General features: G+C 43.6%; 1 protein-coding gene across 3 annotated transcripts in view; it reads left to right on the plus strand.

Moving 5' to 3' along the window:
• The window catches only part of LOC142245684 (interferon-induced very large GTPase 1-like), a 38,562-nt gene extending 20,082 nt beyond the window's left edge, over positions 1-18,480 (plus strand). For all 3 annotated transcript variants that reach the window (XM_075318613.1, XM_075318615.1, XM_075318614.1), the window contains exons 3-4: positions 8,324-13,057; positions 17,710-18,480. In XM_075318613.1, coding sequence (XP_075174728.1) covers positions 8,324-13,032 — 4,709 coding nt within the window. In that variant the 3' untranslated portion in view covers positions 13,033-13,057; positions 17,710-18,480. The remainder of the gene's footprint in view (positions 1-8,323; positions 13,058-17,709) is intronic.
• Positions 18,481-21,248: the final 2,768 nt, after the last annotated feature.

Consider the following 21,248-nt stretch of genomic DNA (forward strand, 5'->3'; position numbering starts at 1 on the left):
GGTGGGGGACTAGACTCAGCCGGCTGTGGGCATCGACCACCATCTTTTTGGTTTACCAGAGACTCCGGTGTATCTGTCATAGTGAGTACAACAGTGCCCTTGGGCCGCGCTGTGCACTAACACACCCGCACCTCGCAACCACCGGGCCCATCACCCCCTGCCCACAAAGGGGTCAACACCAGGATGCATACCATCGTCCCCGGGAGCCTAGTTAACGGCAGCGGTGGTGTCCACACTCACCACAACCCGTGGGTGGCGTCACGAACTTAAATCCCTAAAACACCACTGCCCCGGCCGTGAACCTCCCCATCGAAGACCACCCCCCTTCATGTAGCGCCAGCTTCCCTTCAGAGCGACGTGACCCCCGGGTCCGGAGGTGCTCGAGCGACCCACCGAAACGAGCCCGGATCCGAGCGGCTCGGCAGGCAGCCGAGTGCGGGGTGGTACACATTGACTCTTACTGCATTCTTTGAACTTACTCAGGTAATTGATGACCGGACCAAGTCCAGAACCGCACGGGTTTAAAAGTACTCGAGTGTCACGCCTGGGCCGGGATTTATCTGGATCCCGCACTCGGGTAATAATAAAAAAAGAAAAAAAAGCAAGCGCACTATACTTACCACTGTAAGACTGTAATCTGCTCCCACGGCTGCTCCTTCTACGTCCGCGCCACTCATCATGCATATTCACTGCTTTCCACGCCCACCGGCATCTGTGATTGGTTGCCCCCAGCCTGTGTGACGGTGTCTTACTGCTTCCAATCACCTACCCGATCTGCGGGTCTGACGTACACTAAAAATAAATAAACGAAAATTGGTGTAGGGTCCCCCATATTATGATATCCAGCACAGATAAAGCCTCCAGCTACAGGCTGAAGCCACTAGCTCTGCGTGTTATCTTGTCTGTGCATCAAAATAAAAGGCACCCGCATGTGGCGTTTAAAAAAAATAAACAGTGTGCGGTCCCCCAATTTTGGTACCCAGCCAAGATAAAGCCTGAAAGCTGGAGGCTGGTATTCTCAGGCTGGGGATACCCATGCTTATTCATTCCCCCCAGCCTAAAAATAGCAGCCTGCAGCCGCCCAGGATTGTTGCATCTATTAGATGTGACAATCCCAGAACTTTACCGCGCTCTTCCAGATTGCCCTGGTACAATGGCAAGCAATCGGGGTACAAAGGGGTTAATGGTAGCCCTCAGCTGCCCTTAAGCCTTAGATTAGTAATGGGAGGTGTCTTTACTAATACTAATACTATTTACTAATACTAATTACTAATCTGTAAGCAAAAGTAAATAAACACAAACACCGAAAAAAATCCTTTATTTGGAATACAAAACCCCCAACCCTCTTTCACCCCTTTATTAGCCTGTAGCCGTATGCTTTACCTTTGCTGGGTATCATAATATGGGGGGATCCTATACCAAGGACAAAAATGCCCCCACTTTTACTACTTTTATTAACCCAAAACACCCCTGCAGGTCCAATGAAATCCACACATCCCACGACGATCTCAGCTCTGCTACACCTGAATAATAATTCATTATTAATTTTATTCATTTATATAGCACTAGTAATTCCACAGGGCTTTACATACATTGGCAATGCTGTCCCCTTTGGGGATCACAATCTAGAGTCCCTATCTGTATGTCTTTCAAGTGTGGGAGGAAACCCACGCAGACATGGGGAGAACATACAAACTCCTTTCAGATGGTGTCCTTGGTGGGATTTGAACCCAGGACCCCAGCGCTGCAAGACTGCAGTGCAGTGCAGTGCACTGAGCCACCGTGCCGCCTGAACTCATAGTGTACGGCCATAGAAGAATGACTGGCCACTGTGAGGTTCAGGCAGAGACTGAGTGAGCCACACGATCAGCAGGGACATCACTTGATTTACAGTTACAGATAGAGGCTCCCACAGTCCTCCACCTGTGACCGCAAGTAGCCTGAGTGACGCAAGTAGCCTGAGTGACGTCACCACTGATGGCGCTGCACACTCAGTTTCTGCCTGAACCTCACATCGGGTATTCATTGTTCTATGTCTGCATGATATGAGTTCAGATGAAGCAGACCTGGAATCATCGTGGGACCTCGGGTGGATTATGTCAGATCTGCAGGAGTGTTTTGGGGTTAATAAAGTGGTGAAAGAGTTACTCAGACTGCCACTACACCAGGGCAATCGGGAAGAGTCAGGTAAAGTTCTGGGATTGTCGCATTTAATGGATGCAACAATCCTGGACAGTTGCAGGCTGCTATTTTTAGGCTGGGGGGGTCAAATAAGGATGGGTCTCCCCAGCCCGAGAATACCAGCCCCCAGATGCCGGACTTTATCTTGGCTGGGTATCAAAATTCGTGGGGACCACACACCATTTTTAAAAGTTTTTAAATAATCTAAAAAAAGCCGCATGAAATCCCTCTTGGTTTGATACACAGTCAAAATAACACGCACGGCTGGGCCTGCAGTCTGTAGCCATAGGCTTTCTGTGCTGGGAATTATAATAATGGGGGACCCTACGCCAATTTTTTTTAATTTATTTTTACTGTACGATAGACCTGCAGACCAGGTCTGTGATTGGTTGCAGTCAGACGCATCCCCCGCCTGTATGACAGCGTCTGACTGCAACCAATCACAGACACCGGTGGGCGGGGAAAGCAGTGAAGGTAATGAGCCTCGGAAGTGAACGAGTGGTCACGGGAGCGTACAGTTGCGCTGGTGACTCAGTAAGTATAGTGGGCTTGCTCCAATCCCCCTATCCTTTCCATGAGTATTTTTAAGTGCCGGATTCTGGTCCCCATAGACGTATATGTGACCGGCTTCACGCCAGATACCCTAAATCATTACCGGGCGGGAATCGGGTTTATTAACCCGGTTAGACACGCAGATCCAGAGTATCTGAGAGTCACCCATCACTAGGGTGAAAAACCAAGGCAAAACCGCTGAAAATAATTGACATTTTCATTCTTTTAATAACGCAACTAAAACTAAGCCAAACCGTTAAGAGAACACCGCAGGTGTTGTGTGTGTGCATGAGATTTGTGGAATCTCATAGGCTTTGCTGGGACTGTGAAGGCAGCGTTTTATAACCATGGATTTGCATAAAACCAAAGCAAAAATCATGTTAAAAAACGTACCAAAAACTTCATGTGTGAACATAGCCTAAGGCCTCATGCGCACACTGTATTTTTTGCCGCTTTTTTTTGTGGTACAAAACTGCATGCATTTTCTTCCCCAGCAAAGTCTATGAGATTTCAGTTTTGCTGTGCACACGTTGCTTTTTTATGCTTCAGTTTTATGATGACCACAAAACTGCAGCATGTCAATTCTATTTGCGTTTTGTCCCTGCGTTTTTCACTAGTGATGAGAGCACTTGCAGATACCAGGAGTTGGCGGGGGATTGATCCATGGTATCTGGCTGAATGCCGGTCACCATATAAGTGTATGGGGACCAGAATCTGGCGCAAAGGGGTAGGAGCAAGACCTTCATACTTACTGAGTCACCGGCGCAGCTGTACGCTTGCACTTCCGGGGCTGCTCATTACCTTCATTGTATATGCACGGCGTCTGTGATGGGTTGCAGTCAGAGCACCCCCATGCTGAGTGACTGTGTTTGACGCTTCCAATCAAAAACTCCGGTTGCAGGGTCTATATCGTACATTAAAATTAAAAAAATTGATGCAGGGTCCCCTCATATTATTATACGCAGCACAGAAAAAGCATTCTGCTACAAGCTGCAGCACCCAGCCGTGCACTTATCTTGGTTGTATATCAAAATAAGAAGAACTGCATGCGTTTTTTAATTAAATATTTTAAAAAACTGCATGCGGTCCCCCCATTTTGATAAACAACCAATATGAAAAAGACTGACACTGAAGTCATCTGTGGTCAAGTTACCTGCAGTCACAAGTGGAAGGCCGTGGGAACCTCCAGCTGTGGCCGTGACTAACCTGAGTGACGTCACCACTGATGGCTGCTCAGTCTCTACCTGAAGTCCACAGCGGTCAGTCATGTGCCATGACCGTGCGCTGGGAATTCACTTGTAGCAGAGTTGGAATAGTCATAGGACCTCATGCGGATTACGTCGGACCTGCAGGGATATTTTTGGGGTTTATAAGGTCGTAACACCAATGCCACAAAGCCGTCAAAAAGCTTGCTAATATGCAATGAAAATACAAAAAAGGGGGGAAAGCAAGCAAAATTGCAACAATTGTAATAAAATAATACTTTATTTATGACAATTGAAAATACATATTGATCAAATGGAACCGCCCAATGACGGATGGAATATTAAGATGGGGGACACAGCACCTATGGTGATAAACCATACCACCATTAATTGCAGGGATAATGTCGTGGACGAAGCACACGAGCTGCGAAACGCGCGTCAGTGTTGGTGGGGGCCGTTGCACCTATACCCGCTGTGGATACTTTACACTGTGGTAATATTATGTATGCTTTTCAATGATAATGTCACTGCCTCTTTCACTTTCTTTTTCAAATAGCTACTTTATGCCTTGATACACTAGTATTACATTTCATTTCTATGGCTGTGTTTTTTACCGAAAAGCATATATATATATATATATATATATGTATATATTAAGATTTTTTACATTATCCCTGCAATTAATGGTGGTATGGTTTATCACCATAGGTGCTGTGTCCCCCATCTTAATATTCCATCCGTCATTGGGCGGTTCCATTTGATCAATATGTATTTTTAATTGTCATAAATAAAGTATTATTTTATTACAATTGTTGCAATTTTGCTTGCTTTCCCCCCTTTTTGGTGTTTATAAGGTCGTGAAAGAGGGTGGTTTTTTTTGTCTTATTTCAAATAAATGATTTTTGCGGTGTTTGTGTTTTATTTCTTTTCACTTGCAGATTAGTAATAGGGGGGTTTCATAGATGCCTCCCATTATTAATCTAGGGCTTAGTTGGAGCTGTGAGCTGCGATTAACACCTTATTACCCAAAATGCCGCCGCATCAGAGCAATCGGGAAGAGCCGGGTAAAGTGCTGAGATTGTTGAATCTAATGGATGTGGCAATCCTGGGTGGCTGTAGGCTGCTATTCTTAGGTTGTGGGGCTCAATAAGCATGGGTCACCCCAGCCTGAGAATACTAGCCCCAAGCTGTTGGGCAACAAAATTGGGGAAACCGCATGCTTTTTTTTTTAAATTACAGTGCCTACAAGTAGTATTCAACCCCCTGCAGATTTAGCTGGTTTGATAAGATGCAATAAGTTAGAGCCTGCAAACTTCAAACAAGAGCAGGATTTATTAAAAGATGCATAAATCTTACAAACCAACAAGTTATGTTGCTCAGTTAAATTTTAATAAATTTTCAACATAAAAGTGTGGGTCAATTATTATTCAACCCCTAGGTTTAATATTTTGTGGAATAACCCTTGTTTGCAATTACAGCCAATAATCGTCTTTTATAAGACCTGATCAGGCCGGCACAGGTCTCTGGAGTTATCTTGGCCCACTCCTCCATGCAGATCTTCTCCAAGTTATCTAGGTTCTTTGGGTGTCTCATGTGGACTTTAACCTTGAGCTCCTTCCACAAGTTTTCAATTGGGTTAAGGTCAGGAGACTGACTAGGCCACTGCAACACCTTGATTTTTTCCCTCTTGAACCAGGCCTTGGTTTTCTTGGCTGTGTGCTTTGGGTCGTTGTCTTGTTGGAAGATGAAATGACGACCCATCTTAAGATCCTTGATGGAGGAGCGGAGGTTCTTGGCCAAAATCTCCAGGTAGGCCGTGCTATCCATCTTCCCATGGATGCGGACCAGATGGCTAGGCCCCTTGGCTGAGAAACAGCCCCTCAGCATGATGCTGCCACCACCATGCTTGACTGTAGGGATGGTATTCTTGGGGTCGTATGCAGTGCCATCCAGTCTCCAAACGTCACGTGTGTGGTTGGCACCAAAGATCTCGATCTTGGTCTCATCAGACCAGAGAATCTTGAACCAGTCTGTCTCAGAGTCCTCCAAGTGATCATGAGCAAACTGTAGACGAGCCTTGACATGACGCTTTGAAAGTAAAGGTACCTTACAGGCTCGTCTGGAACGGAGACCATTGCGGTGGAGTACGTTACTTATGGTATTGACTGAAACCAATTTCCCCACTGCCATGAGATCTTCCCGGAGCTCCTTCCTTGTTGTCCTTGGGTTAGCCTTGACTCTTCGGACAAGCCTGGCCTTGTCACGGGTGGAAACTTTCAAAGGCTGTCCAGGCCGTGGAAGGCTAACAATAGTTCCATAAGCCTTCCACTTCCGGATGATGCTCCCAACAGTGGAGACAGGTAGGCCCAACTCCTTGGAAATGGTTTTGTACCCCTTGCCAGCCTTGTGACCCTCCACGATCTTGTCTCTGATGGCCTTGGAATGCTCCTTTGTCTTTCCTATGTTGACCAAGTATGAGTGCTGTTCACAAGTTTGGGGAGGGTCTTACTTAGTCAGAAAAGGCTGGAAAAAGAGATAATTAATCCAAACATGTGAAGCTCATTGTTCTTTGTGCCTGAAATACTTCTTAATACTTTAGGGGGACCAAACAGAATTCTTGTGGTTTGAGGGGTTGAATAATAAATGACCCTCTGAATAAACTTTTCACAATTTAAAAAAAATAAAAAAAGATATAACATTCTTTTTTGCTGCATTTCACACTTCCAGGCTGATCTACAGTCCAAATGTCACAATGCCAAGTTAATTCCGAATGTGTAAACCTGCTAAATCTGCAAAGGGTTGAATACTACTTGTAGGCACTGTATGTGATTCCTCTTATTTTGATACACAGCCAAGACAAGTACACGGCTGGGGCCTGCAGCCTGTAGCCGTATGCTTTATCTATGCTGGGTAGCATAATATAGGAGGACCGTACAACAAGTTTTTTTTAATTTATTTTTACTGTACGATATAGACCTGCAGTCAAGGTTTGTGATTGGAAGCATAAGACACACTGTCACTCAGCATGGGGGAGCATATGACTGCAACCAGTCACAGACGCAGGTGGGCGGGGGAAGCAGTGGATATGCAATAAAGGTAATGAGCGGCCCCGGAAGGGAATGAGCAGCTGCGGGATCGTACAGTTGCATCGGTGACTCGGTAAGTATAGTGCGCCTGCTGCAATTCCCCCATCCTTTCCAGCACTAATTCTAAGTGCCTGATTCTGGTCTCCATAGACTTATAGGGGGACTGGTGCCCGGCCAGCTATCCTGAATCAATTTACAGTCTGGGTCTGGCCATCACTATTTTTCACCCATTGAATTAAATAAAAAACGCATTTTCAAAAACGCATGGTAAACACGTGTTTTTGGAAGTGTTTTTATGACCACGCTGAGGCTGCACTCTCTGAATGTATTGGGGGACACTAGCTTGGCTGCTAGATTGAGGCACACAGGAATGGTTTCTATTTAAATAGTCCAGGCACTTTATTTAAGGCACACACTTTAAGAGCTTTCAAGCAAAGCCTTCCTTTGGCTATATAGAAACAAATGTTATACAGTCTGTTTAATTCACGAGTGCACCTGCACGGCATTGGATCCACTAGCAGTGGTATCCAAGTGGAAGTGTGGCACTCTCCACTCACTGACTTTGACCAGTACACAACCCCTTGTGTGAGGCTACCTTCCTGGAGCTTGAGCCGGGCTCCCACGGACACCTAGGAAGACTGCTTTACTGGGATCACCAATAAGGAACTGTGACTTGCTCTCAGACACAAACACCTGCCAGTCCAGATCCTCAGACGGACTCCAGCTTCCTAAGCACAGAGCGACCACAGGCTGCGTACACTTGACCTCCTAGCCAGTGTCAACAGGGAAAACTGCAGCCGGGTCTAACCCACATGCTCTGCCCTCAGGGTGCCTCCAGGAAGTAAAAACTGCTTCCAAGCACAGAGACCAAAACAAACAGTCTCTTATATAAGACCAGACACACCCATAGGTGGACGAATGTGAATAGCCAGAGCCATCCAGCACTCTGGCTATTCTTAAAGAGAACCTAACCCTTAATAGATTAGCAAGACTTGTTGAACTACAGGTCCCATAGTAAAGATTTCAGGTTTTATATTGCAGAGGACCTACTCCATGGCAATACATAGCAACCATTTACAATATAGGTGGTCGCTACCTCACACCACAGGCTGCGTTTTTTCTGACCAGAGGGTACAGTTTTGTGATGAACACAAAACTGTAGTGTGCGGACATAGCCTAATGGAACTGACAAATGATTAGGGTCTGGATAACTGTATGTGTTATATAATTTACACAGTTAGTATGTTTAAATGTATCAAAGCTATATTGATAATTTGTAAATATATTTTTTCTTTTTAGGCAAAGTAAAAACTTTTAAGGCACTCTTGGTTGAATTGGGACTGGAGAAGTCAAGCAACTTGAAGCTGACTCTGAGGAATGTTTTAAGCATCGGTCTAGAGAATCTGAATCATGACAAGCCAAAAACCACAGCAGATCTTCCTGGACATTTCCTAATGAATCTTATAGCCTTGCACAGAAATGCAAGAAAAACAGAAGTTGATGATGATCTGTCAAACCTGGGCTCAGGTGCAGATGATGATCCATTTGACTTCTTCAAAAGTAAAACAATGCAAAAACAGATATCAAATTTTACTCACCCGTTGGATGTTCTTTGTGCAGTCCTGAATTGTTCAGATAAATGTCTGCAGCAAGAACTGATAACAAAAATGTCCATATGCCAGTTTCCCGTTCCTCTCTTGCTTCCTGCAGATGATGGTGCAGGCTTCACTTTCTTGCTTTGGGTGATGAGAGATATTGTGAAGAAATGGAGACCTCAGTCTTTAGCAGATAGTAAAGGGTTTAGAGAAGACAATGTGGTGAATATTGAGATGCCGATCTTCTCTTTTGTCAGGCTGGGGCCAAATAAGTTATCAAAATCTAAGATACTAAATCAAGTTCTAAACCCAACTCAACAACATCATGAGTTCTTCATACATGACAACATGGAAGGAGGGAACATCGAGAGGAAGATATCCGATGGGCTGGTGGAAATGTCCTGGTATTTTCCTAGTGGTAAATCTGATGTTTTCCCAGAGCCGATTTCTGTGGCCAATCTACGTGGAGATGTGGAGTCCAACTGGGAGCAGTTCACCTTTCTCACTCGAATCTCATCAACTACCTTTATATTTATTGACAGTATGTGTGAGAGACATGTCCGATTATTATCATCCTTCAGTCGCTCTGACACAGAGTTTTATTTCATTGTCACTCCAAGTAAAGACAAAGGTGTTGATCCAGAGACAAAGAAACACGTGCAAAATCTAATTTCTGTCCTGAAGATTGAGACAACAAATGTTGTTCTAAAATCAGGCACCATGAATGATGCAGAATTCATTAAAAAGGTTCAAAAAATAATAAATAGCAAATTGAAAAAAAATCCTAAATTGATAATATTAAAAGACATTAATGAAGTCTCTGGCCTTAACATCCATATAGATGAAGCCTCTCTGGAATTTCAGAGAACGAGAGAATACGCCCTTAACATCACCTCAATGATAGAAAACGTAGATAAGTTTAAGAATGAAAGCTTAACCCTGCAAGGAGATCTGTGGAAAAAGTTGTCTAAATTGGAAAAGGAATTCTGCAGAATGACAAAACAAGGTGGAGAAAATCAAGAAATGTATCGGTCAAGCCTAAAAGCAAAAAGGAATTTTCTTCATGGTGAACAAAATAAGCACGCTCTTCCAGAAGCCATGGCACTATTTATTAATGCACTTACTCATATATCTAGAGATGAGAAACAATATTTTCTTAAGTGGATGAAGTTTGAGCTCGATTTCATTGCAAGAACCAATGTATGCAAACTACAGGCTGAATATAAAGAGAAGTGCAGCCAATCTGAAGGAGCAGACAACGCCCAAGAACTCAAACAGCTTGACAAGAGAATTTCAGAGTGTTCATTAGGTATTGAGCATTTTCTTCGCGAGTTGGGACAGTTTTATGAAGCTGAATATTCTACAGTGAAAAACGAATCTGCCAAACAGTTCAGTCACCTCCCAGGCACTGCTGCCGATCTCATGCTGGATGGGTTCCCATTGGAGCTGATTGATGGAGATGCCTCCAACATTCCCTTACAGTGGATAACTGATGTCCTGACTGAGCTGGATAAGAAGACCGGGGGACAATGCAGGATGAGAGTGATAACTGTGCTGGGAGTGCAGAGTACGGGGAAGTCCACCCTCCTGAACACCATGTTTGGTCTACAGTTCCCCGTGGCCAGTGGTCGATGTACACGAGGAGCCTTCATGACTCTGATTAAAGTGAAGGAGAACTTCCAGAAGATTATGGGTTGTGAATTTATCCTAGTGATCGACACTGAAGGGTTGAAAGCTCCTGAATTGGCTTCTCTTGCAGACAGTTATGAACACGACAATGAGTTGGCCACACTTGTGGTTGGGCTGAGTGATGTCACTATAGTCAATATGGCCATGGAGAATACTACAGAGATGAAAGATATTTTACAGATAGTTGTCCATGCATTTCTAAGGATGAAAGAAGTTGGCAAGAAGCCAAACTGCCAGTTTATCCATCAGAACGTGAGTGATGTGTCTGCACATGACAAGAATATGAGGGATCGAAAGAAGCTTCTAGAACAATTAGATGAAATGACAAAAACAGCTGCAAAAATGGAAAAGAAAAGTGGCTTTGACAAATTCAGTGATGTCATGGACTATGACTTGGACAAACACAACTGGTACATTCCGGGACTGTGGCAGGGGGTCCCACCGATGGCTCCTGTAAACTCCGGATACAGTGAACACGTCTCCGATCTTAAAAAATATCTGTTACAATTCCTACAAACAAAGAAATTAGGCAGGGCTTTAACAATACCGGATTTTTGTGAGTGGGTGAAAAATTTGTGGAATGCTGTCAAACATGAGAAATTCATCTTCAGCTTCAGGAACAGTCTGGTGGCTGATGCCTATAATAAATTGGCGATGCAGTTTTCTCAGTGGGAGTGGAATTTTACCAAAGAGGTCCATAATTGGGTAATAAGGAAAGAAACTTACATTAAGAATCAACAAACTCAAAGTTTTGAAAACAACTCACAAGAGACGATCAAAGATCTGGATCAGCTGCTGCATGATGAAGAGAAGAGAATGATAGAACTGATAGAGAAATACTTTGAAAGTGATTTAGAAAACATTAATTTGATAGAAAGATATCGGGAGGATTTTAAAAGGAGCGTTGAAGGTCTAAGAAACGAGCTCAAGAGAAATGCAATGGACAAGTATAATAAAATAGTTTCTATACAGAAAGGGAACCTAAAGATTCGGGACGTCAAGAGGAAGTACCAGGCGTTGATCGAAGAGAAAATCGATGGCCTCTTGAAAACCTGCAGAGAGAAGGACCATGAGCTGAGTGATGAAGAAGTTAAAGGTGAATTTCATGCCATGTGGGAGAAGACCCTGACAGATTTACAAATTGAGAAACTGAAGAGATGTAAGGTGAGTGATGCAGTTCTCCGGCAACTTAGAAATGATATGAGCAGCAAAGGACCGGAAATAAACGAGGCATTATTGGCTGAGACGACATTGACAGAACAACAATCCACCTTTATTATTGAAGAAAGCCATATAGATATGCATTGGTTTGTAAAAATATGGAAACAAGTGAGTGGGAAGAAAAAAGAATCATATGAAAAGCTTCATCACTTTGCCACCTCAATAATAGAAATGTGCGACAGGAATGTTAGTGAGATGGAAAACACCAACGAGGACTATGACGACACTTATTGCCAGGAAGTTCTTCAGAAGATTAATTCCCAACTTGAAGATGAACAGAACAAATCTCTCCACTTCACGTTGCAGTTTGAGTTGGACATCAAGCTCTTTATTTTTAGAAAAGCATCGACCAGGTTTCAGCAGATGCACAATCGCTTCATAGAAAGGAATGACCCAAGAACCTGCATGGACAACCTGAAGATGGACTACCTGACTGTATTTCTTAATGTCTTTAAAGCAAAAGATGAATCCCAAACCCGAGGCAAACAGTTCTGCGAGAAGTGTCTGAGCCCCGCAATAACCGATTACGTTTACAATCATCTGGGGAAGCAGATGGTCGATGACATTTTACAGGATTCAAACAACCAAATATTCAAAAGTCGAATGGGTTTCCAGTACAATCTGTTGAAGGACTTACTGGATGAAATGTGTTTCAAGAAATATGTTCAATATATAACATTTTATGAAACATTTTGTAAAGAATGGATTCAAAATAAAATTAAAGAGAAATATCAGAAGCAAACGACTCTTCAACCACTACAGGTAGATCTCGTCAGCTCGATCATCAAAGACGTGAGAAACGTCCTTAGAGATGAGACCATTCTGGAGAGTGAAGACATTCCTCAGTTCTTAGAAAATGTCCAGAAGGAGTTAAAAGAACAACTTGTCATTTCACAGGAAACCATGGCCATCATAGCTTTCAATAACCAAGTTAATGTTCGGCACTTCTCGGCTAGTATTCAGGACTTTCTAGCGTCTTCAGAAAAACAGATTCTAAAAGAGCTGGAATCCTTGAGTTTAAGATCTTTACTCTCAAAAATCAAGCTGAAGCCGGAGGATGAGCTGTTCAGGAAGGTGATCGGATGTGGCCGTCAGTGTCCGTTCTGTAAAGTCCCCTGTGAGGCTGGAGGAGCCGACCATACGCATCACTTAGCATCTGTTCATAGACCGCAAGGTTTGGGAAAATACAGAGATTATTATAGCAGCATTTTAGTCAACAGCATTTGTTCTACTGACATTGTGTCTAACACTAGTTTTAGTAACTCTGACACAGGTGGGACATGGCACCCATACAAAGACTATCGGAAGTACTATCCAGACTGGAACATCGACCCCGACCCCAGCATCAAGTCCTCAGATTACTGGAAATTCATTTTTGGCAAATTTAATAGAAACTTTGCTGAAGAATATGACGCCAAACCAGCAGACCTGCCTGATGACTGGAAGGCAATGACAAAAGAAGACGCCCTCAACAGCTTAAAGAAAACATTTAATATTTCATAGTGTCATCAGCAGTGACAAAAGAGCTGTAAGTAATTTCCACAGCTACAAAACTCTACCTGATAAAAGCTGTTAAATTGCTGTCAGGACTCCTAGAGAAGTTTAACAAATCCCAAGCACACAATCAATTACAACAGGGTAATGCAAAAAGTGTTTTTTTATTGTGCAAGCAAAAAGAAAATGCCACTACCGATAAAGCAAAGCCAACGTTTCGGCCTTCACAAGGCCTTTGTCAAGGACTTGCCTATGAGAAAATGATAGAGATTATTTACACACCAATAAGTGAACCAGAATATACATATTTACAAAGAGTATATATACACATACGTTAATCAGAGAATGACGGGTATAGACGGATTAAACGTCCGATAAACGAGCCAATGGTAGGGCGTTTTGCTTTTCAAGAATAACTTGCTAGATGGGGAGAGAGATACATAAGTAAACACCATAGGAAAAATAAGAGGCAAAAAGTACAGTGACTACAAGTACGCGCCGGTGTATTAATCATTCAAAAGAGTATGCCGGCGGGCAATACATAGATAAATAATACCTATACGCTCAGATCCATCAGGGGTGGGTAGCATGGCGAAAAATACAGGACATAATGCATTGGTGATACAGATATATAGAGAGGTTTTTTCTAGGAGGGCAAAACCAGGAGGAGGCAACAGAGTAGACAGTGTAACTGCTGTCCTATCGGTCTAACACCTGAGGTTTAAACTGGATGCTGTATGTTAAAATTGCTAGCAATGGCACACAGGTAAACAGTAAAAAATGCATAAGCGCAGTAGACAGTATAAAGCTTATAACATACCCAGAGTCAAGGAGGCATAGGAGGTGAGTGGGTAGATGGAGGAAGTGCCTATGGAGAAACAGGATACAATGATATAAAATGCTATATACACGGAGACCAGGCTGAGTAGAGGCCAAGAGTATAGACCAAGGTATTACCTTACAGAGCACAGGGGCAGGGGGACAGGGTCCCAGAGGTGCAGGCAGGAGGCATGTGGCAGTGGGGTCTATAGAGGAGCGTCTATTTGTATCCTGGGCGATACTTCCTGGTGTGACTCATAGAGGCCAGTGCGCAGGCGCCCAAGACGTCAGTGATGACGTGGGCGTGTTACCGCGCATGCGTGTGACGTCAGTGGGGAGGCGGGAGAGGTGCTGTGGAATGGTGACATGCAGTACTGAGCGCGCGTGCGCGCATGACGTCACAGAGGGGGCGGACTAAGGAAAAAGATCCATGTCTGTATGGGTGACTGGACTGAGCGCACGTGCGCGCGTAGCGTCACAGAGGGGGCGTGGTAAGGGAGGAGGGTCTCTGTCTGTGACTGAGGGTATAGGTGCTCATAAGTGCGTGATGTCACAGAAGGGGCGGAGTAAACGTAGGGGATCCCAGTCTATGTGTGTAATTGTGCACGCCAGTGTGCGCCTGCGCATTGCATCTGTGGAATAAAACGGGGATATATGAATAGGGGATGTATGTTATAAGTGACTGTGTGTGTAACATGCATGTGTGGTATGTAAATAAGGGGTAAGCATCAAGGATGTATAGGGGGGAGCTGTGTGTGACAGTAGAGAGGGGATAAGGATGCAGAAGGGGAAAAAAGACGCTCCTCTATAGACCCCACTGCCACATGCCTCCTGCCTGCACCTCTGGGACCCTGCCCCCTGCCCCTGTGCTCTGTAAGGTAATACCTTGGTATATACTGCTGGCCTCTACTCAGCCTGGTCTCCGTGTATATAGCATTTTATATCATTGTATCCTGTTTCTCCATAGGCACTTCCTCCATCTACCCACTCACCTCTCATGCCTCCTTGACTCTGGGTATGTTATAAGCTTTATACTGTCTACTGCGCTTATGCATTTTTTACTGTTTACCTGTGTGCCATTGCTAGCAATTTTAACATACAGCATGCAGTTTAAACCTCATGTGTAATACCTATAGGATAGCAGTTACACTGTCTACTCTGTTGCCTCCTCCTGGTTTTGCCCTCCTAGAAAAAACCTCTCTATATATCTGTATCACCAATGCATTATGTCCTGTATTTTTCGCCATGCTACCCACCCCTGATGGATCTGAGCGTATAGGTATTATTTATCTATGTATTGCCCGCCGGCATACTCTTTTGAATGATTAATACACCGGCGCGTACTTGTAGTCACTGTACTTTTTGCCTCTTATTTTTCCTATGGTGTTTACTTATGTATCTCTCTCCCCATCTAGCAAGTTATTCTTGAAAAGCAAAACGCCCTACCATTGGCTCGTTTATCGGACGTTTAATCCGTCTATACCCGTCATTCTCTGATTAACGTATGTGTATATATACTCCTTGTAAATATGTATATTCTGGTTCACTTATTGGTGTGTAAATAATCTCTATCATTTTCTCATAGGCAAGTCCTTGACAAAGGCCTTGTGAAGGCCGAAACGTTGGCTTTGCTTTGGCTTTGCTTTATCGGTAGTGGCATTTTCTTTCTGCTTGCACAATAAAAAAAACACTTTTTGCATTACCCTGTTGTAATTGATTGTGTGCTTGGGATTTGTTAAACTACTGTAACGTTTTTTCCCTTAAGCACCTCCCCCATACCTGCAGTTGAGCCCAGCTCTACCCTGAACTTAGGACTCCTAGAGAAAGCCTGAGAGTCCTGCTGACCCCACTCACAGAGATGTATACTCATCTGAGGAGCAGCCAATCAGCAGGGAGTGGGTGGGGTCAGCAGGACTGCTAGAGAAAGCCTGAGAGTCCTGCTCAACCCTCTCACACACATACAGTATATATACTCATCTGAGGAGAGCAACCAATCAGTAGGGAGTGGGTGGGGTCAGCAGGACTCACAGGCTCATGGATCCTCTCAGTAATTGAACTTAAAAATATTACATTTAATAAGATTCTATATTTGCATAAAGAGGACCTGTCAGAGTATTTGCTCATATTTTATGCTGGCTGCGCCTGAGTATTCCTTTTTTTTTTTTCCTATCTACTATTTGGATACAGACATTTGGGGGTTTTTTTCTACTAATTTTAATGGTCTTTACCTTTTGACACATCTCACAGAGTAATTGTGCAGAGCAGCCAAAAGACATGTCACGAGAGGATTCTAACCCCCTTAGTAAATACAATAAAATGTTAAAACGTAGCACCAAAAGTAAAGGCTCATATCTCTGGAACCGTATGGTAGATGTAAAAAGAAAAAGAAAGAAAAAGTGTAATACTCTGGAGCAGTGGGAATAAAACAAGACCGAAACCTGCCACATTTAACCTCAGGTTCTCTCTATAGGGGTTGTCCATTTTGTATGCATATATTTATGGCTAAAAGTAATTCTTAAAATTACAACTCATTATAAATGCTGCACTGTTCGGCTTTTGCAGGCTCCATCTTTCCCCGAACAATCAACTTTGATGTGATCTGTAGTCATAAATCAGCTCAGAAAAAGGCATAAAAGTGTTGGAAGCTCAATGACCGTATCTCAGACGCCTCATTCTGCAGTCACCAATAAAAAGTGCAACAATGGGGCCATAGAAATCAAACAATGCAAATTTTGACGAATGAAACCCAACTGAAAAACTGATGTTTAGCCGTACAAACATGCATATATGGTAGCGAAAATAGAAAATTGTCTCCAAAGGTGGCTCAATGTGAAACTCATCAGAAAATTACCTATTGTGTAAATCAGGAGGTTTTTTTTTACTAATTTTGACTTTTTTTAAAAATTTTTCCACACATCACAATTTCTATATTTATATTACAAATAAAAATTCTAGATGTTTGCAATTTTCACTCCGGTCACTGAGTGTTTTTCAAACTATTTTTCAGTTTCCAAAAAAAACAATACAAGTATTATTATTATTATTATTTATTATTATAGCGCCATTTATTCCATGGCGCTTTACAAGTGAAAGAGGGTATACGTACAACAATCATTTACAGTACAAAAAAGTAGCTCAACTGCGATGACCAGATTCCAACCATATGTTTTGTATTGAAATATCCAATGAGATTGTGCAAAGCAAATTGTACTAGAGGAGGAGGTGAGCTGTGACATTACCTATTGTGAATGGTGGATCCTTTCTTATCAACTGTATATAGAGGTGTTATCAGTCATTGTACAGGAGGAGGTTAGCTGTGATATCACCTAATGTGAATAGTGGATCCTGTGTTATGTACTGTATATAACTGTTATCTGTCAATACAGGAGGTGGAGGTGAGCTGTGACATCTATTGTGAATGGTGAATCCTTTGTTATAGAGATGTTATCAATTATTATAATCCTGCCTCTGATTATAATGAGACTTGCTAAACCTTTTTGCTGAGGACATGAAGTTAGAGTCCAGTTGGCCAGTGGAAGTAGCAGTGCCATTCCTCCAGTCGCCACTAGGTAATTTTCTGCTGAGTTTCCCTTTGCACCCCACTTAGAGCGGCTGACTGGGCAGTAAATGATTGTTTATATGGTCTGTTCTGTGTGCATCTCCTCATTATTGCCAATAAGTCAACTGCGAATATCGGATGCATTGCCGGCATGGACAATCCTATCACCATAAAGGAGTGTTTCCCCGGGTGATTTCCGGCAGGTTTATGGAAGCTTTTTTTAGTTGAGCTTTCTAAACTGATTCAGCTCATCTAAATAGGCTTTTATTAATCTGTACTAATAGTCATCTCTTCTTTCCTATTTACAGCTATCTGATCAAACTGCTAAAAATAAGAGCTCTTATGTAGTAATCCAGAACCTCATTGACTAAAGAAGCTCCATCCGTCAGGCTCCATAGGTCTCTCTGAAAGCATGTCGTGATGAGGACACAGTCCATCCAGGACCATCCTACAGACCTGCCATTATTACTGATCTTCAGTCCTGGATGAGGCCGCCCTCCAAGCTCTGGACTCAGAATTCATCAATTTTAGTCCACCAAAGGAACTGGGATGATTGTTTGGTGATGATGTGTGACCACTAGTGATAAGCGGGCACTACCATGCTCGGGTTCTCAGTACTCGTAATAAGCAGTAAACACTCGTACGGGCTTGATTTGGGCTCATGTACCGAGTATAATGGAAGTCAACAGGCTACTCAAGAATTTTTTTTTTTTCCTGCAAAATCTTCAGGAAAAATGCTTGAGTTCCCTATTTACTTCCATTATACTTGGTGTGAGGAGATAGCTGTGGACTAAAGACTATTGGACCAATGGACGTAGAGTGCAGTCCACGGCTCTAAGGGATGCAGACTATTTCCATCACGGAGCACTTGTTGCGTCAATCTCATTGTTGCGTTTTATTAGATATTTTCTTGCTTGTCAGTTTAAGGTACACAGAAGGCCAGGTACAAGATTGGTAATTAGAGTAAAGCAATCATTCCATTATTCTTTAGTATCTCAGTGGCCTCAAATAAGCCATTGTCCTTTCAGCATTACATTCAGTTTGAGAGAGAAGCAGGAAACAAACAGGACGACTGCCGTTTCGCTATGCGCTTCAACAGGTTCTACATTAATCTACGATGTAGGACCCATTGAAGCGCATAACGATACGGCAGTCGTCCTATTGGTTTCCGGCTTCTCTCCCACACTGAATGTAATGCAGCAATAAAATTTCCTACGGGATGGCGAGTGCCGCCCTAATATAATATATATATATATATATATATATATATATATGTGTATATATATATATATATAAAATATATATATATATATATATGTGTATATATATATGTGTATATATATATATAATATAATTTTTTTTGTACATGCATGTTGGACTGAGAAGAGGGTGGGTTTTTGTGGCTGACTGGAGCAGAATACACATGCTACGGTTGTGGTATCCATTGTCTGGAAGAGTATAAGCTGTGACTACAGACCATACTGGCGGGAAATACAAAAGCTGTAGGCCAACCAAAATTTGGGAGACAGTGGATATCGCCTGGTATGTGAGCAGCGGAACTACTGATCTTGGATCTCATTGACTGGGGCATCATGTTTTGGCCATCTAGTTGGAGTTCCTGTACGACAGTAGACAAAAGACTAAAAATATTTGCATTGTTAACATGCCTAGGTTATTAATACAACCCACAATCTCATATATTCACACTCGGGTACTCAAGTTGCGCCCATCCGAGCATTAACTGTACGGAGCACCTGAGCATGGTAGTGCTCGCTCATCACTAGTGACCACCACTCGGAGGTTCTGAGGAGCTTTATTACTTCTGTTTCTTTTGTCTGATTGGCAGAATAGCTGATATTTTATTGCTGGCAAATTCTTCTCCTCAGGGTGCTTGATCTATGGCAGGATACAGGATCTGTGCTGCCATCAAACACTTGCTACCCTTCCACTGATCACATCTTCTCTTGCGTGCGGCCGCCGCTCGTCTTCCATAGTTTGATTTATTGAAGTAAATGTGCTTCTATGCTTTATGTCGATCCTCGCTAAGGTCTTTGATGACATCTTGTAATCTGTCCATATTATACAAGATTTTCCAACAATGTATTAAACACAATTTAATCACTCGCAGTTTGTGTCCTGCCTCCTCCTTTTTTCTCTTTAGATGGTGGTGGTTGTTGAGCACACTGTATTTTTCAGTCTTGATGTTTTTGTTTTTTCTTATTTGAAGTTTTCTTTCACCCTTTACCCCCCAAATATTAGAGGATATTTCATATCAATCCTACATAGCCTTCTTTACCATAGCTTGGTGTAGGGGAGCGTTATGGCAAATTGGTGGTGTGGAAAATGTTTAGCATGGGCGCTGTTCACACAGAGATCCTGGTCTCCAGCCTGAAGCATTCATGATCTACTAAAGTTAAAAACACTAGATCCTTAGCTGACTAATCAACCAGATTAGTAGACCCTTTCTGTGACACCCAGGGTTATGGGGTACTCTGTCCCGGCCAGTGAATATCTGGGGAATGTCACTTTGGTGGCTATTGCCCGGTTCCCTGCTCTGGGCCCTTTTTGTAAAGTGGGTTATTTACAGGGGATTAGATTAGTGTTCACATGTGATGCCATTTGTGGTGTACGGCTATGTAGATGGAGCCGCCGCTGCACAATGTACACTACTGGGGCTGGTGTTAGTGGCAACCTGGATGCTAGGCCTCTGCAAGCAGAGCCAGGACCCAGAGGGTAAGTAAAGCGACAGGTGTCGGAAGAAGGTAGTCCACACAAGGGGTTCAGTTCAACTGCTTCTTTACTCACTTTCTGGTGGTAACAGGTTACCCGAGGCTGGCTGGTTTCACCTTCAGGTCCCCTTTGTCCCAGTGCCGGTGTAATAATCTGGTACCTTCTTTCCCTGCACCTGTCTCTGGTTGGTGGGTCCCCGTGGCGTAGAGCAACTGGGGGGGGGGGGTCCCTGTCTGGTGGTTTTTCCACTGCTGTCTGTATGACGGCAGCGTGAACCCTGTGGGGTTGGAGGCTCTGGTCCTGTCCTCGGTTCTCCCTTTGCTACTGAGTCTTGGATTTTTAGGGTCAGTGAGGTCCTTGATGGTCCCTTTGCTGTGCAGGTGTTATCAAGCTTGCCTGGAGCTTCTGCCTGACCTAGGCTCCTGTACCCCGTTGGTGCGTAGTTCTGGGAGTACTCCACCGGCAACTACTCTCCTGGGCACCAGGGTACTGTTCACTCCAAGTCAGTGCATCTCCTCACGTTCACCTTCACTGCTCGACTCCTCTGACTGACTGTTCACGGTCTACCCCTCCCACCTGGTCAACTAGTGGACTGGACTGGACTGGCTCTGCCACTAGGCGGCCATCCATTGGTCAGACCCTAGTCTTTTACCATTGTTGGGGAAAAACTGGGATTTTGTGAAGTGTTTGTGTGTGACCGGCGTTGGTCTTCCGGGGGCCCTAGAGGGTAGGCCCTGCATCCTGGTGGGGATGCAGAACCTTGCAGCTCCCTGATGGCTCCAGGGGTGCTACATTTCCACTAGAGCTCCCAATTATCCTGGATTCAGAGGGACTGTCCCAATTTAAGGGCTCAGTCCCACTGTCCCAGCACATCAGGGTTTTTGCAAGTCTTCATCATGTAATGACTGCAAGGCCAGCAGCTCTACATTAACTAAACACTTTTTTTTTCTGGTCTTCCCAGGAATCTAACCCATGACCTCTATCATTGCAGGCAGCAGATAAAGCTATGAGGCACAGACTGCACTAACAGGCATGGGAGGATTTTCTATACTTGAAGCTGCATTGGAGCCTGTGAACCCACAGGCAGATTGTACTGGTACATAGGGCTGCATTGTAT

This window comes from Anomaloglossus baeobatrachus, chromosome 7 (assembly GCF_048569485.1).
Source record: "Anomaloglossus baeobatrachus isolate aAnoBae1 chromosome 7, aAnoBae1.hap1, whole genome shotgun sequence".
In the NCBI taxonomy this organism is placed as follows: domain Eukaryota; kingdom Metazoa; phylum Chordata; class Amphibia; order Anura; family Aromobatidae; genus Anomaloglossus; species Anomaloglossus baeobatrachus.